We start from the raw sequence: 15,907 nt of genomic DNA, 5'->3' as shown, positions 1-15,907 counted from the left end.
AGGGTGTGCTCGCACATTTTCACACAGTCCTATGAGGGAAGATACATGTTCCCAACAACAGGATTCCCATGTGTATGTGACTCATCATACCCACCAGTGAGAGAAAATTACTCCAAACCAACTGGCAGCATCATAGTCATATACAGATCAACAGTACAAAGCAACATCAGTTAAAATAATACAAAGGTAGATAGATAATACAAAGAGAAATGGAAAAAGCTAAGCTCCAGATATATCAAAACAAAATAAAGAAATAATACAAATGCATCAAGTAGAACATTAATGCCTTGGAGACAGCAGACAATTACAAATAATAAGAAAAAAATAAGGATAAGATGGCTCAAACAAGTAAGCAAAGATACAGAAAACCTTACTGAGGAAGAACTGATAATACAATGACCTGACAGGGAATTCAAGAGACTAGTGTTTAGGATTCTCTAAGAGATAAAAGAAAACACAGGAAAAAAAAAACCTAGAAAAAAAAAACTTAGAAGCATTCAGGAAAACAAATTAATTACAAACCCAAGAGAAAAATAGAAACCATGCAAAAGCAGCAGCTAGAAATTCAGAAGATTAATGGTAAAGTATCAGAAATAAACAATTCAGTGGAAGGACACAGAAGAATCGAATCAGTGGAACAAAGAATCAGTGAAATAGAGGACAGATCTCTTGATACTAGCTTGTTTGAGGAACAATCAGAAAAGAGACTGGAGAAAAATTAAGAAAGCTTAAAGGTTATATGGAACACCATCAAGAGAATAACGTATGCATATTAGGATTCCAGAAGGGGAAGTCAGAAAAAAGAGCACAGAGAATTTGTGAAGGTATAATGGTATAAAACTTCCCAAATACCATGAAAGATGAGAAGATCTTCATACAAGAAGCTCAGTGAGCCCCATACAGGATAGATCCCAAAAGAGAATTACCAAGACATATCATAATCAAATTTTGCAGAACCAGAGAAAGAATTTTGAGAGCCGCTCATAAAAAACAAAATGTCACTTACATAGAGTCTTCAATAAAACTGCCAGTTCCTCATCAGAAAACATGTAGGCAAGAAGGCGATGGGATGACATACAAACCTCAAAAGAAAAGAACTGCCAACCAAGAATCATATATCCAGTAAAACTGTCTTCAAAAATGAGGTTGAAATTAGAGCAGTCCCAGATAAGGAGAAATTAAGAGAATTTATAACCACAAGACCAGCCCTATGTGAAATATTAAAGGGGTCCTTTGGATAGAAAGCCAGTGATGTCAAACAACAACCTAAGACAAATACGCATGACAAAATCACCCAGATACCAAGGCAAATAAAGACTTCACAAAAGTGAAATAAAGCTACAAAATTGAGTAAAGCAAACCAGAGATATAAAGAAGTAAACAATGAAAATTTCAAAACAGAAAGGGTGACTGAATGGTATAATTACAGAACTTCCATATGGAGAGGAAATCAAGGCAATATCAAGATATAATGGACTGCTTTAAATATAGGATGATAAATGTAAACTTCAGGGTAACCACAAAGAAAATAAATCTCATCAAAATGAAGAAAATCAGATTCAGTAAACATAAAACATAAATGAAAAGAAAATCCATGTACAAAAAGAATTCAACACAGAAAGTAAAGAACAAAGAAACCGTTAATACCACAGAAAAAAAGTATAACAAAATGACAAGTAAATTCTTACCTAACGAGAATCACACTGAATGTAAATGGATTAAATGCACCAGTCAAGAGAGAGAGTGTGGCGGAACGGATTAAAAAAAAAAAATGACCAATCAATATGTTATCTACAGGAGACACCTTAGACACAAAGGCATAAGTGGGTTAAAAATCAAAGAATGGGAAAAATATACCAAGCAAAAAGCAACCAAAAGAGAGCAGGGGTGGCGGTATTAATATCTGACAAAATAGACAAAGTGAAAAACCATTATAAGAGTCAAAGAAGAATGCTATATAATGATTAAAGGGTCAATTCACCAAGGACACATAACAGTTATAAATATTTATTTACCCAATGCCAGAGCTCCAAAATAAAACAAATAAAACTGAAGAGAGAAATAAAAAGATCTACAGTACTAGTAGGAGATTTTAACACACCACATTCAGTGATGGACAGAACTAGAAAGAAAATCAGCAAAAATTCTGAAGATCTAAACACTGCTAACCAACTGGACCTCATACATACATATGCCCCATAGAGTTTCCAAGGAACACCTGGTGGATTCAAACTGCCGACCTTTTGGTTAGTAGCCATAACTCTTAACGACTACTCCACCAGGGCTTCTGTATACACACACACACACACACACACACACAGAGACACAGACACATAGAGATACAGAGACACGGACACAGACATATATATGTATGTATGTATACGTATATATAGAATACATCACAACAGTAGCACAACACGCATTCTTCTCCAACACATGCAGAATGTTCTCCAGGATAAACCATATCTTAGGCCTGTCTTAGTTATTTAGTGCTGCTATAACAGAAATACCACAAGTGGATGGCTTTAACAGAGAAGAATTTATTTTTCAAGTCTAGGAGACTAGAAGCCTGAATTCAAGGTGCCAGCTTCAGGGGAAGTCTTTCTCATTGTGTCGGCTCTGGGGGAACGTCCTTGTCATGAATCTTACCCTGCTTTAGGAGCTTCTCAGCACAGGGAACCTGGAACCAAAGGATGTGTGCTCCTAATTCTACTTTCTTGGTGATGTGAGGTCCCCCTGGTCTCTCTGCTCACTTCTCTCTTTTATATCTCAAAAGTGATTGACTGACTTCACCAAAAGAGTAAAAAGACCACCTACAGACTAGGAAAAAATTTTAAGCTATGACATCGCCAACCAGCACCTAATCTCTAAAATCTACATGTTTCTGCTAAAACTCAACCACAAAAAGACAACCCAGTTAAAAAATGGGCAAAGGATATGAACAAGCACTTCACTAAAGAAGACATTTCAGGCGGCTAACAGACACGTGAGGAAATGCTCTTGATCATTAGCCATTAGAGAAATACAAATCAAAACTACAATGAGATTCCATCTCACTCCAACAAGGCTGGCATTAATCCAAAAAACACAAAAGAATAAATGTTGGAGAGGCTGTGGAGAGATTGGAACACTTAGACACTGCTGGTGGGAATGTAAAATGGTACAACCACTTTGGAAATTGATGCTTCCTTAAAAAGCTAGAAATAGAACTACCATACTACCCAGCAATCCCATTCCTCGGAATATATCCTAGAGAAATAAGAGCCTTTACACGAACAGATACATGCACACCCATGTTTATTGCAGCACTGTTTACAATAGCAAAAAGATGGAAGCAACCAAGGTGCCCATCAATGGATGAATGGATAAATAAATTATGGTATATTCACCCAATGGAATACTACGCATTGATAAAGAACAGTGAGGAATCTGTGAAATATTTCATAACATGGAGGAACCTGGAAGGCATCATGATGAGTGAAATGAGTCAGTTGCAAAAGGACAAATATTGTATAAGGCCACTATTACAAGATCTTGAGAAATATTTTAAACTGAGAAGAACACACTCTTTCGTGGTTACAAGAGTGGGAGGGATGGAGAGTGGGAGAGGGTTATTTGCTAATTAGGTAATAGATAAGAATTACTTTAGGTGAAGGGAAGGACAACACTCAATACAGGGGAGGTCAGCACAACTGGACTAAACCAAAAGCAAAAAAGTTTCCTGAATAAATTGAATGCTTCAGAGGTCAGCGAAGCAGGGGCAGGGGTTTGGGGACCATGGTTTCAGGGCACATCTAAGTCAATTGGCATAATAAAATTATTAAGAAAACATTCTGCATCCCACTTTGAAGAGTGGCGTCTGGGGTCTTAAACGCTAGCGAGGAGCCATCTAAGATGCATCAGTTGGTCTCAACTGGATCAAAGGAGAATGAAGAACACCAAGGACACAAGGTAATTCCGAGCACAAGAGACAGAAGGGCTACATGAACCAGAGACTACATCATCCTGAGGCCAGAAGAACTAGAATGGTGCCTGGCCGCAACCGATGACTGCCCTGACAGGGAACACAACAGAGAACCCCTGAGGGAGCGGGAGAGCAGTGGGATGCAGACTTAATGGTCTGACTGAGACTAGAAGGACCCCGGTAGTCATGGCCTCCAAACCTTCTGTTGGCCCAGGACAGGAACCATTTCCAAAGCCAACTCATCAGACATGGATTGGACTGGACAGTGGGTCAGAGAGGGATGCTGATGAGGAGTGAGCTACTTGGATCAGGTGGACACTTCAGACTGTGTTGGCATCTCCTGCCTGGAGCGGAGATGGGAGGGTAGAGGGGGTTAGAAGCTGGTAAAAAGGACACGAAAAGAGAGAGCGGAAGGAAGGAGCAGGCTGTCTCATTGGGGGGGAGAGTAATTGGGAGTATGTAGTAAGGTGTATGTAAGTTTTTATGTGAGAGACTGACTTGATTTGCAAACTTAAAGCACAATAAAAATTACTTTAAAAAAGTGATTGACTTAAGATGCAACCTAATCTTGTAAATAGAGTCCTACCTCTAATGCTGTTAATCCTACCTCATTAACATCATAGAGTTAGGATTTACAACACAGGAAAATCGCATCAGATGACAAAATGGTGGACAATCACAATATTGGGAATCATGGCCTAGTCAAGTTGACAGACATTTTTGGGAGATACAATTCAATCCATGACAAGGCCACAAAGCAAGCTTCATTGAATCTAAAAAGAAATTATATAGAGCATCTTCTTAGACTATAACAGTAAGAAACTAGAAATCAGTAACGGGAAGAACAAGAAAAGTAAATACCTGGAAACTAAATAGGATGTTACTAGAAAAAGCTGTTGGGTCACAGAAGAAATAAAAAGTGAAATTTAAAAATACCTAGAACGAAAACAACATACTTTTGGGATGCAGCAAAAGCAGTGCTCTGAGGTAAATTTATAGCAATAAGTGCATACATTAAAAAAAATGAAAGGTCAGAAATCAGTAACTTAACCTGACAAGTTGAACAAATAATAAAGGAACAGCAAAAGAAGACCAAACTACCAGAAGAAAGAAAATGATAAAGACCTGAACAAAAATAAATGAAACAGAAAAGCAATAGAAAGAATCAATAAAAGAAAGTTGGTTTTGTGAGAGAAACAATAAAATTGACAAGCCACTGCCCAATTTGACAATGGAATAAAATGATAAGGAAATAACCAAAATAAATGAAACCAGAGAATCAGCAGATCCAAATGAGATAAAGATCATAACAGAATACTAAGAAAAAATATACTGCAGCCAATTTGAAAACCTAGAAGAAATGGACTAATTTTTAGAAGCACACTAAGCAACCTAAACTAAAACAAATAGAGGTAGAAATCTAAACAGACTGATAACAAAAGAAGGTATTGCAGATGTCATCAAAAAACTCCCAACAAAAAGCCCAGGCCCAGATGGCTTTATTGGGAAATTTTACCAAACATTCAGAGAGAAGCTGACACCAGTTCTAGTGAAACTCTTCCAAAACATAGAACAGGAAGGGATACTTCCTAACTCATTTAATGAAGCCAGCATCACCCTGATACCAAGACCAGGTAAAGACATTACAAAACAGGAAAATTACAGACCAATATTCCTCCTGAATATAGATAGATGCAAAAATTTGCACCAAAACTCTAGCCAACAAAATGTAACAGCGTATCAAAAAAAGCATACATCATGATTAGGTGGGATTCATACCAGAAATGCATGATTTGGTGAGATTCATTCAGCATTGAAAATCAACCAATGTAATTCATATTAATAAAACAGAGAAAGAATCACATGATTGTCTCAATTGATGCAAAAGAGGCATTTGATAAAATTCAGCACCCTTTCCAGATCAAAACTGTCAACAAAATAGGAATAGAAGGAAAATTCCTCAACATGCAAAGCCAACAGCCAACATTACTCTCAATGGAGAAATTCTGAGAGCCTTCCCTTTGAGAACAGGAATGAGACAAGGATGCCCACTATCACCACTCTTATTTAGTATTGAACTGGAAGTCCTAGCCAAAGCAACAAGGCAAAAAAAGGAAATAAAGGGTATTCAAATTGGAAAGAAGTAAAGCTGTTTTCGCAGATGACATGATCATATACATAGAAAATACCAGGGATTCCAAAAGAAAGCTACTGGATCGGATAGAAATATTTAGCAAAGTGGCAGGATAGAAGATCAAAACACAAAGATCAGTTAGGTTCCTTTACACCAGCAAGGAGAACTTTGAAAACAGTACCATTTTCAGTAGCCCCCCAAATGATAAAATACCTGGGAATAAACCTAACCGGAAACGTAAAAGACTTATTCGTTGAAACCTGTAAAACTCTGCTGCAATAAACTAAGAGAGACCTACATAAATGTAAGAACATTTCATGCTCATGAATTGTAAGACTCAACATTGTGAAAATGTCAATAGTACCCAAAGAGATCTGTGGACATAATGCAATCCCAATCCAAATTCCAATATTGTTCTTTACCGAAATGGAAAAACTAATCACATATTTTATATGGAAGGGAAAGAGGCCTCGAATAGCCAAAGCAATATTGAAGAAGAATAAAGTAGGTGGCCTCACACTTCCCAATGTCAAAACATCCTATACAGCCATAGTAATTAAAACAGCCTAGTACTGCTTCAATGACAGGCACATAGTCCAGTGGAATAGAATGGAGAACCCAGAAGTAAATCCATCCATTTATGGGCAGCTGATTTTCGACAAGGAGTCAGAGTGCATTCAATGAGGAAGACACAGCCTCTTCAGTAAATGGTGCTGGCAAAAATGGATATCCATGAAAATGAAAACAGGATCCATACCTCACACCATACACAAAAACTAACTCAAAGTGGATCAGAGACCTAAGTATTAAAGCTAAAACTGTAAAGACCCTTGAATATAATATAGGTCAAAACTATGGGACCCAGTTTTCTTTAGGAATAGATTACCAAGCACAGCTATAAATGCACAAACAATAGAAGACAAAATAGTTAACTGGGACCTCCTAAAAATTAAATACTTATGCTTGTCAAAAAACTTTATCAAAAGAGTAAAAAGAGATCCTACAGACTGGGAAAAAATCTTTGGGAACAACATCTGATAAGGGTCTAATCTCTAGAATACATAAAAAAAAAAAAACAAACTTCAACTCAAAAACAGTCCAGTTAAAAGAAATGGAGAAAGGACACGAACACATATTTCACCAAAGAGGACGTTCAAGTAGCCAACAAATGAAAAGATACTCACGATCATTAGCCCTTAGAGAGATGCACATCAAAACTACAATGAGATACCATGTCACCCCTGCAAAAATGTCACTGATGAAACAGAAAACAACAGATACTGGCAACATTGGAGGGAGATTGGAATCCTTCGCCATTGCTGGTAGGTTTGTAAAATGGTACAGCCACTATGGAAAATGGTTATGCGCATCCTCAAAAAGCTAGAAATGGAAATGTCTTATGATCCAACAATCCCACTCCTAGGTGTGTATACTCTAGAGGCCTAATAGCAGTGACACGAATAAACATATGCACACCTATGTTCATCACAGCATTATTTGCAATAGTAGAAAGATGGAAACAGCCTAAGTGCCCCAAAACAGATGAATGCATAAACAGATGGTGATACATACATACAATGGAATACTATACAGTTACAAAGAGTAATGGTGAGTTCTTGAAACATAACATGGATGAATCTAATCTGGAAGACATGCAGAGTGAAGTAAGTGTGATGTTTAAGGTTGTTTGTCAAATTGGCTGGGCCATAATTCCCTGTGGTTTGGCAGTTATGATGTAGTTTGGTAGTGATGTTGTGATCACTACCGTGACGAGTTTTGATGTAATGTGATCACCTCCATAATGGGATCTGCTGTGAGTAGCCAGTCAGTTGAAAGAGTTTCCTTGGATGTGTGACCTCCATCTAATATAAGTGGACATTATGGTAAGGCCCAGGGGCTTTTGCTTGCACTGGACCCTGCATCTGGCTCTTTTTCGTCCAACCTCTGGTTCTTGGGACTTGAGTTAGCAGCTTACCTGTGGTGTTGCCTGCTGATCTTGGAATTTGTCAATCTTCATAGCCTGTGAGAAGAGCTGTGCTCTCTCAACTGCCGATATTGAGTTTGCCAGCCCCTGTAGCTTCATGAATCAGGAGAATCCTCTATCCTGACCCACAGGCTTGGGACGTTCCAGCCATTTACAACAGATTGAGCTATTTCCTTGATATAAATCCCTGTCTATATATATTTATACGCTTCACTGGTTTTGCTGCTTTAGCGAACCCAGCCTAAGACAATAAGTCAATCATGGCAGGACAAATATTGTATGATCTCACCTTTATAAAATGACAGGAATAAGTATATATACAGAAAGCAACGTTCTTTGGTGGTTACTAGGGATGGGAGGGGGAGGGAGGTAGGGGTCACTTTCTAGATAGTAGACACTTGTTATTTTGGGTGATGGATAAGGCAGTACTGAATGAGGGTGAAGTCTGCACAACTTGGTTAAGGTAAATGATGACGCTGAGAAGTAAACAAGAATAAGGGACATTTTTGTTAAAAACTTTACAATTTTGTAATAACATTAGTATCAACGAAAAAATATGTGAGTGGTTACATAGATATGTATACATACGTATGTATATAGGATGGCATATGTGAGTATGTGTATGTGCAAGTATGGGGTAATCTAGGTGTATGCATATACATGTTTGTATGTGCTACTTATATATTTATACATATAATGTAGCCCATGGGGGAACAATTACGGATACTTCCTAGACCTGACCAAACAACTCAAGGGATTGGTTTACTGGGTGTGAAAGCTTGGGACCATAGTCTTGTGGGACAACTTGGTTGACTGGCATTATATAGTTCTTAAAGTTTATGTTCTACATTCTAGTTCGGTGACCAGCATCTGGGGTCTTAAAGGCTAGAAAGTGGCCATCTAAGATACAACTATTGGTCTCTACTTGTCTGCAGCAAAAGAGAATGAAGGAAACCAAAGACTCAAAGAAGAAACTAGTTTACAGGTCTAGTAGCCCAAAGGAACCAAGGCCTTATTTATCCTGAGACCAGAAGTAGTAGATGGTACCTGGCTACCACGATCAACCATTTTGGCCAGGGACATAACAGATGGTGCTGGATAGACCAGTAGAAAAATGTAGAACAAAACTCAAATTCTTAGAAAAACAAAAAAAAAAACCAGACTTACTGGACTGTTAGAAACTAGAGGAATGCCTGAGACTGTCGTCCTGAGATAGCCTTTAAACTTGGAACTAAATTGGCTTATAAAATAAACAGTATCAACCGTGAGTACCATGCTCTTTTAAAAAATCATGTATAGAGATCAAACTGTCAACATTTACCCTAAAGCAAAGATAAGAAGTGGGGGAGAAAGGCAGGGAAGCTAGATTGATGGAACCGGAACAACCAGAATGAAAATAATGAGAATTGTGACACGTTGTGGAAAAATGTAACCAGTGTCACTGAACAATATGTATAGAAATTGGTAATGGGAACCTAACTTGCTGTGTAATCTTTCACCAAAAACGAAATAAAATTTTATTAAAAAAATTTTTTTTAAAGCTTGGATTGTCAATTCATACAACTTAGTTTCAAATATCTGCTCTTCTGTTTCCTCCTTATATGATCTTGGGCAGATTACTTACCCTAGTGTTTTTCAAACAGGACAGTTTTGCCTCTGCCCCCACCAACAAGCATTTGGCAGTGTCGGGACTTATAACTGGGAGGGGGTGCTACTGGCATCTTACTGAGTGGGGGCCAGGGATGCTACTCGACATCCTACAATGCATAGAACAGCCCCACAACAAAGACATATCTGGCCCAAAATGTCAGTAGTGCTGAGATTGAAAAATCCTTTTTTAGCCTTTTTTTAAACCTCCAGTTTCTCACCCATGAATTGGGGTTAGCAGTAGTACCTATTGTTTTTGTGATGATTAAATTAGACAATCCATGCAAAATGCTTGGCATAGTGCCTGGGACATTAATGCCCTGTTAAATTATTACCATCAGCATCACTATTACTAGTTTCGATATTTAGACTTAATTAAAAGAGCATGCTGTCCACTATCTGTAGCCATGTAACCAGGGGAACTCGTTTGCCTCTTTTTCTTCTTCTGATGAAAATGTCGAGAACAGAAAAATGAGGAATGGAACAGAGGTGACTCTTCTTACGTATCTACATACAAAGAAGAGAATCAGTAATTAGGTGACCGCTGTACTTTCTTCTGAGTTATAAGAAATTGACGCTTAGTCCTATTTATGTAAACAGCTTTCCTCTTCACATTAATGTCTTTTCTCTTTTCCTTCTGCACTATATTGCAAAACCTTATACTTCCCTTTCTTTCCACATCTTTTGCAGTTTCAAGCTCAATCTTTTCTGGTTATTAAGGACTTGAAAGCATTGGCTAGGACAAAGCATTGGTATATTTGAAAGTGAAAGTTATGCCACCATTACAGATTATTCATATAGTAACCAAATGAGCTGCTGAAATGTTCTCTGAGTTTTCAAACTTACACTTTTTATTTTGTAATTATACTAAGGAATGCTGGAACAAAATCCAAAACCCTAAACTTAACCATAAATTCAGTCATGTTGTGATGATATTAATAATTATCTTTTATTTTTTAAGGCAAATGCAATAGGCCGAAGTGCTAAAACTGTTAGAGAATTTCTAGAAAAGAATTACACAGAAGATGCTATGGCAAACGACAACGAAGCTATCAAACTGGCAATAAGAGCTTTGCTAGAAGTAAGTGATCTGATACAGCACATTCAATGAAGTGTGTTTTGTGTTTTTCGTCCAATTTTTTATTAAAACACAAAATTTGCTAAAGTAATTCTAATATTGTACTTGTTCTGTGTTTATGTTAGGTTGTCCAATCTGGTGGAAAAAACATTGAACTTGCTATAATAAGAAGAAATCAGCCTTTGAAGGTAAGTCATTAACTGTTGTTAGGTGCCATCAAGTCAGTTCCGACTCTAGTGACCCTGTGTACAACACAACAAAACAGTTCCGACTTTAGCAACCCCATGTACAACACAGCAAAACACTGCCTGGTCCTGCGCCATCCTCACAACTGTTGCTATGTTTAAGCCCATTCTTGGAGCCACTGTGTTCGTCCATCTCCTTGAGGGTCTTCCTCTTTTTCGCTGACCCTCTACCAGGCATGATGTCCTCCTCCAGGGACTGGTCACTCCTGATAACATGTCCAAAGTATGTGAGATAAAGTCTCGCCATCCTCACTTCTAAGAAGCATTCTGGCTGTACTTCTTCCAAGAAAAATTTGTTCATTCTCCTGGAAGTCCATGGTATACTCAATATTCTTTGCCAACACCATAATTCAAAGGCATCAGTTCTTCTTTGTTCTTCCTTGTTCATTGTCCAGATTTTGCACGCATATGAGGTGATTGAAAACACCATCGCTTGAATCAGATGCACTTATAGTCCTTAAAATGATATCTTTGCTTTTTAACACTTTCAAGAGGTCTTTTGCAGCAGATTTGCCCAGTGGAGTACATTGCTTGATTTCTTGACTGCTGCTTCCAGGGGCAATGATTGTGGATCCAAGTAAAATGAAATCCTTCACAACTTCAGCAACTGTTACAGATTAAAGTAGGAAGTCAGAAGCACACAGTGAGAAATCTTAAAAAAAGAAAAGTGTTGGGAACTGTACTTGAACTTTTGGAAAAATTGTTAGTTGGTATATGATTAATCTGCTAAAATGTTTGGAAAATTTTAGCAATAGGCATATGGAACACTAACCAGTGATTTAAAAAAAAAAAAGGTCTTTATCAGCTTCTGGAAACAAGAATTTATGAGAAAGAAATGTAAAAATATACTTCTTGTTTCAGCACAGTAATTGTTTAATCATAATACTGTAAAAAACTATTCACATAAAAACATCATTGTGTTATAAAACTATTTTGAGGAGAAAGATAACTAAAAACCCAAACTCACTGCCATCAAGTCAATTCCAACTCATAGTGACCCTATAGGACAGAGTAGAACCACCCCAGAAGGTTTCCAAGGCTATAAATCTTCACAGAAGCAGACTGCCACATCTTTCTCTTGAGGAGCTGCTGGTGGGTTCAGACAATCAACCTTTTGGTTACAGCGAAGCATCGTAACCACTGTGCCTTCAGCGTTCCCCTTGAGAAAGATACCAAAAACCAAGCCAAATCTGTTGCCCTCAAGTGGATTCCGACTCGTAGTGACCCTATAGAACAGAGTAGAGCTGCCTCATACAGTTTCCTACGAGCCGTTGGTGGTTCGAACTACCAACATTTTGGTTAGCAGCTGAGCTCTTAACCACTGTACCACTAGGGCTCCTGAGAAAGATAAAAAGGGGATGTAAAATACCTGAATCCTCACCTACTGTACTAGGAAGTCAATAGATGATGTCTGAAATAGAATAAAGAAATAGCAGTGAAATCATAATACTTAAAAATATGAAGGTAAAAACCAGAAGACAGAGCTGAAAGAGTTGAATGTAGTTGCCTCTGAGTAAAGGGTGGAAAAGAAGTGGGGTGGAGCAGAGCAGGGGACCACTGTATTTCATTATAAGTTTTTTAGTACCATTTGATTTTTATAATTACGTGTATGTAGCACAAGTAGAGGACTTTGTTTGATGTACTTGGCTACCTCCTTAATTTTAAAATGTTCGCCAGCCTGGTCCCATTTTTAAAAAAGCTTCTTTGACTCGTCTCCAGGTAGCGTCGCTTAATATTTTGTGTTCCCACATCACTTTGTTACAGGTTTTTATTGCAACGTAATGATTTGTTTATATGTCTGTTTTTCCCACTAAACTGTGGACTTGTTAGTGACAGAACTATATTGTTCCTCTTTATTTTTACATCCCATGTTAGTCACAATAATTGCTTCATTAATAATCCACTTCATAAAATGTTTAGATAATATTTTATGTATAGATTATTAACAAATATAGGTATTCCTACACATCTTATTGGTGAAATGAAAATAATTTTGGAGTTGGATCACCTAGTTTTTAATTCTTTGTCAATCTTTGGCCAAATCACTTAACTTTAGGAGTCTTAATTTCCTTATATGTAAAATCTGGTGGTGTACTAATTGCTAAAAACACTTCCATCTCTAACATGTGTGAAACTTCGCCTTTTCATAAAGTTGATTATTCATTTATCTGTTTTATAAATAATCTCTTTTCAATATTAAGGTCATCACATTCAGGTCTTTACATGAAAATTTCTTAACTTCATTATTTTTATAACAGCAATCATGTAACCCTTGGATCTGTTCAGAAGCAGTAGAACAGAAAAGTGAAATTATATTGTGAATTTTTAGAAACTAAAAACTCTTTTTGCTTTTTACTTAGTGAGGGAGGAGTAAAACAGTGAAGTACAAATCATCTTTCCCCTACCTCTGTTGGCTATTCAGTAAACTGATAAAACCGTTATATCCTATCACAGAAACACACAGCATGGTGCAGGTGTAGGGGGTTTCAGTAATGAGTTACTTGCTGCTCATGGATAAGTGGCCCTGTTGGCTCAGTGGTTGAGAAAGTGGCTGCCAAAAGGTTGACACTTTGAACCCATCAGCTGATGAGAAAGATTTGGCAGTGTGCTTCCATAAAGATGTCACAGCCTTGTAAACCCTTCTGGGCAGTTAGTCTACTCTGCCTTATAGAGTTGCTATGGGTCAGAATTGACTCCATGGCAATGAGTTTGGTTTTTTGGAGACTTTTTTTTTTGCTCATGGATAAGAATAAGCCTTGCATTAGAATGTTTTCGGAGTTACATACATATAGAAGATATACAATGCAGTATCACATTTGCCCTGCATTCTTTTTTAGCACAATGATAGTGGATAAGTCAGAATTCTGATTTTGTCCACAATTGTTACAAGTATGTTGCTTTTGAATCTTTTGAAACATTTAATTGCACATTTGAATCTGTAAAATGTAGTTACAAATAGAGAATATAAGTCTGTGAAATATAATTTGGTTCCCTCATATTGTAAATATTTAAAAATTATTGGCATAATTAAAATTTGATTTTTTAACTTTTTTCTCATTTTAGATGTTTAGTGCCAAGGAAATTGAATTACAAGTAACTGAAATAGAAAAGGAAAAGGAAGAAGCAGAGAAGAAGAAGTCAAAGAAGACTGTCTAATTTTTAGGATGGACACTGAGAGTTCTTAATGTTTTGTTATACCATTTAGAATTAGTGAAGTTTTAGAGGAGATAAGTTACTTTGCAGCATTAAATTTGGTATGATATTTTGAGACTGCCATATTTATGGCTGTCTTCATTACATGGACAAAAATAGATTAGTGTGAAGATTTTCTCTAAAGGATACTAGGAAAAATATTTTTAGTTAAAAATTAGTAATTTGATTAAGTTTGAATATTGAATTTTAGAGATTTCTATTTACTTTTTTCACTGTAACTTGCAATATATTGTTTTGCTCATTGAAAGCCTAACCCAAATAGGTAAAGTGTGGTAAGAATTTACAGAGATGTTTGAATAGGATGCTGTATGAACATAAGAAAATAAATGAATACATGTATTCTTAGTGTAGATTTCTATTTAAAGTATGCTTTGTGGGATAGGATATTAGGTTTGTTACATGTTCCTTCAGTGTGGTTACTATGTTCTTGGCATTGTACTGTGCTTGTTTAGAGGAGCGAAAGAAAAATAAAAAGTGATCCTTACCCACAAAGAGGGTTTAATCCATATGATCCAGAAAAAGAATGTTTTTAATGCCGGAAGGAGGTTATATTTTGGAAAATAAGGACATTAAAAGTCACAAAAACCAGCTGTTGTTACTGTTAGGTGCCATTGAGTCAGGTCGGACTAATAGTGATCCTGTGTACAACAGAATGAAACACTGCCTGGTTGTCTCAGTCATCTAGTGCTGCCATAACAGAAATACCACAAGTGGATGGCTTTAACAAAGAGAAATTTATTTCTTCACAATAAAGTAGGCTAAAAGTCCAAATTCAGGGCATTGGCTCCAGGGGAAGGCTTTCTCTCTGTCAGCTCTGGAGGAAGGTCCTTGTCCTCAATCTTCCCTGGTCGGGGAGCTTCTCACGCGCAGGGATCCTGGATCCAAAGAATGCACTCTGCTCCTGGTGCTGCTTTCTTAGTGGTATGAGGTCCTCAGCTCTCTGCTTGCATACAGGCCACACCCCAGGGAAAATTCCTTTACATTGGCTCAGAGATGGGACCTGGTAAGGGTGTTACAATCCCACCTGAATTCTCTTTAACATAAAATTGCAATCACAGAATGGAGGACAACCACAAAATACTGGGAGTCATGGCCTAACCAAGTTAATATGCACATTTTTGGGGGGACATAATTCAATCCATGACACTGTGCCATCCTCATAGTCCTTGCTATGTTTGAGCCCATTGTTGCAGCTACTGTGTCAATCCATCTTGAAGGTCTTCCTCTTTTCACTGACCCTCTACCAAGCATGATGTCCTCCAGGGACTGGTCCCATCTGATAACATATCCAAAGTATGTGAGATGAGATCTGGCCATCCTTGCTTCTAAGGAGCATTCTGGCTGTACTTTTACCAAGACAGATTTGTTCTTCTAGCAGTCCATGGTATATTCACTATTCTTTGGCAACACCGTAATTGAGATGCATCGATCCTTTGGTCTACCTTATTCATTGTCAAGCTTTTGCATGCATTATGAGGCCAGTAAAAATACCATGGCTTGGGCCAGGCACACCTTAGCTCTCAAGGTGACATCTTTGCTTTTGAGCTCATTAAAGTAGACTTCTGCAGCACATTCGCCCAATGCAATACATTGCTTGATTTCTTGACTACTACTTCCGTGGGTGTTGATTGTGAATCCAAGT

At 37.5% G+C, this 15,907-nt stretch overlaps 1 protein-coding gene across 3 annotated transcripts in view; it reads left to right on the top strand.

Moving 5' to 3' along the window:
• PSMA8 (proteasome 20S subunit alpha 8) overlaps positions 1 to 15,559 on the top strand; it is a 42,433-nt gene extending 26,874 nt beyond the window's left edge. For all 3 annotated transcript variants that reach the window (XM_003406350.3, XM_003406348.4, XM_003406349.3), the window contains exons 5-7: positions 10,691 to 10,810; positions 10,933 to 10,995; positions 14,116 to 15,559. In XM_003406350.3, coding sequence (XP_003406398.1) covers positions 10,691 to 10,810; positions 10,933 to 10,995; positions 14,116 to 14,208 — 276 coding nt within the window. In that variant the 3' untranslated portion in view covers positions 14,209 to 15,559. The remainder of the gene's footprint in view (positions 1 to 10,690; positions 10,811 to 10,932; positions 10,996 to 14,115) is intronic.
• The last annotated feature ends 348 nt before the right edge of the window (positions 15,560 to 15,907 follow it).

The sequence above is a fragment of the Loxodonta africana genome, chromosome 11 (genome assembly GCF_030014295.1).
Source record: "Loxodonta africana isolate mLoxAfr1 chromosome 11, mLoxAfr1.hap2, whole genome shotgun sequence".
Taxonomy (NCBI): Eukaryota; Metazoa; Chordata; class Mammalia; order Proboscidea; family Elephantidae; genus Loxodonta; species Loxodonta africana.
This window is presented reverse-complemented; position numbering and strand designations above follow the sequence as displayed.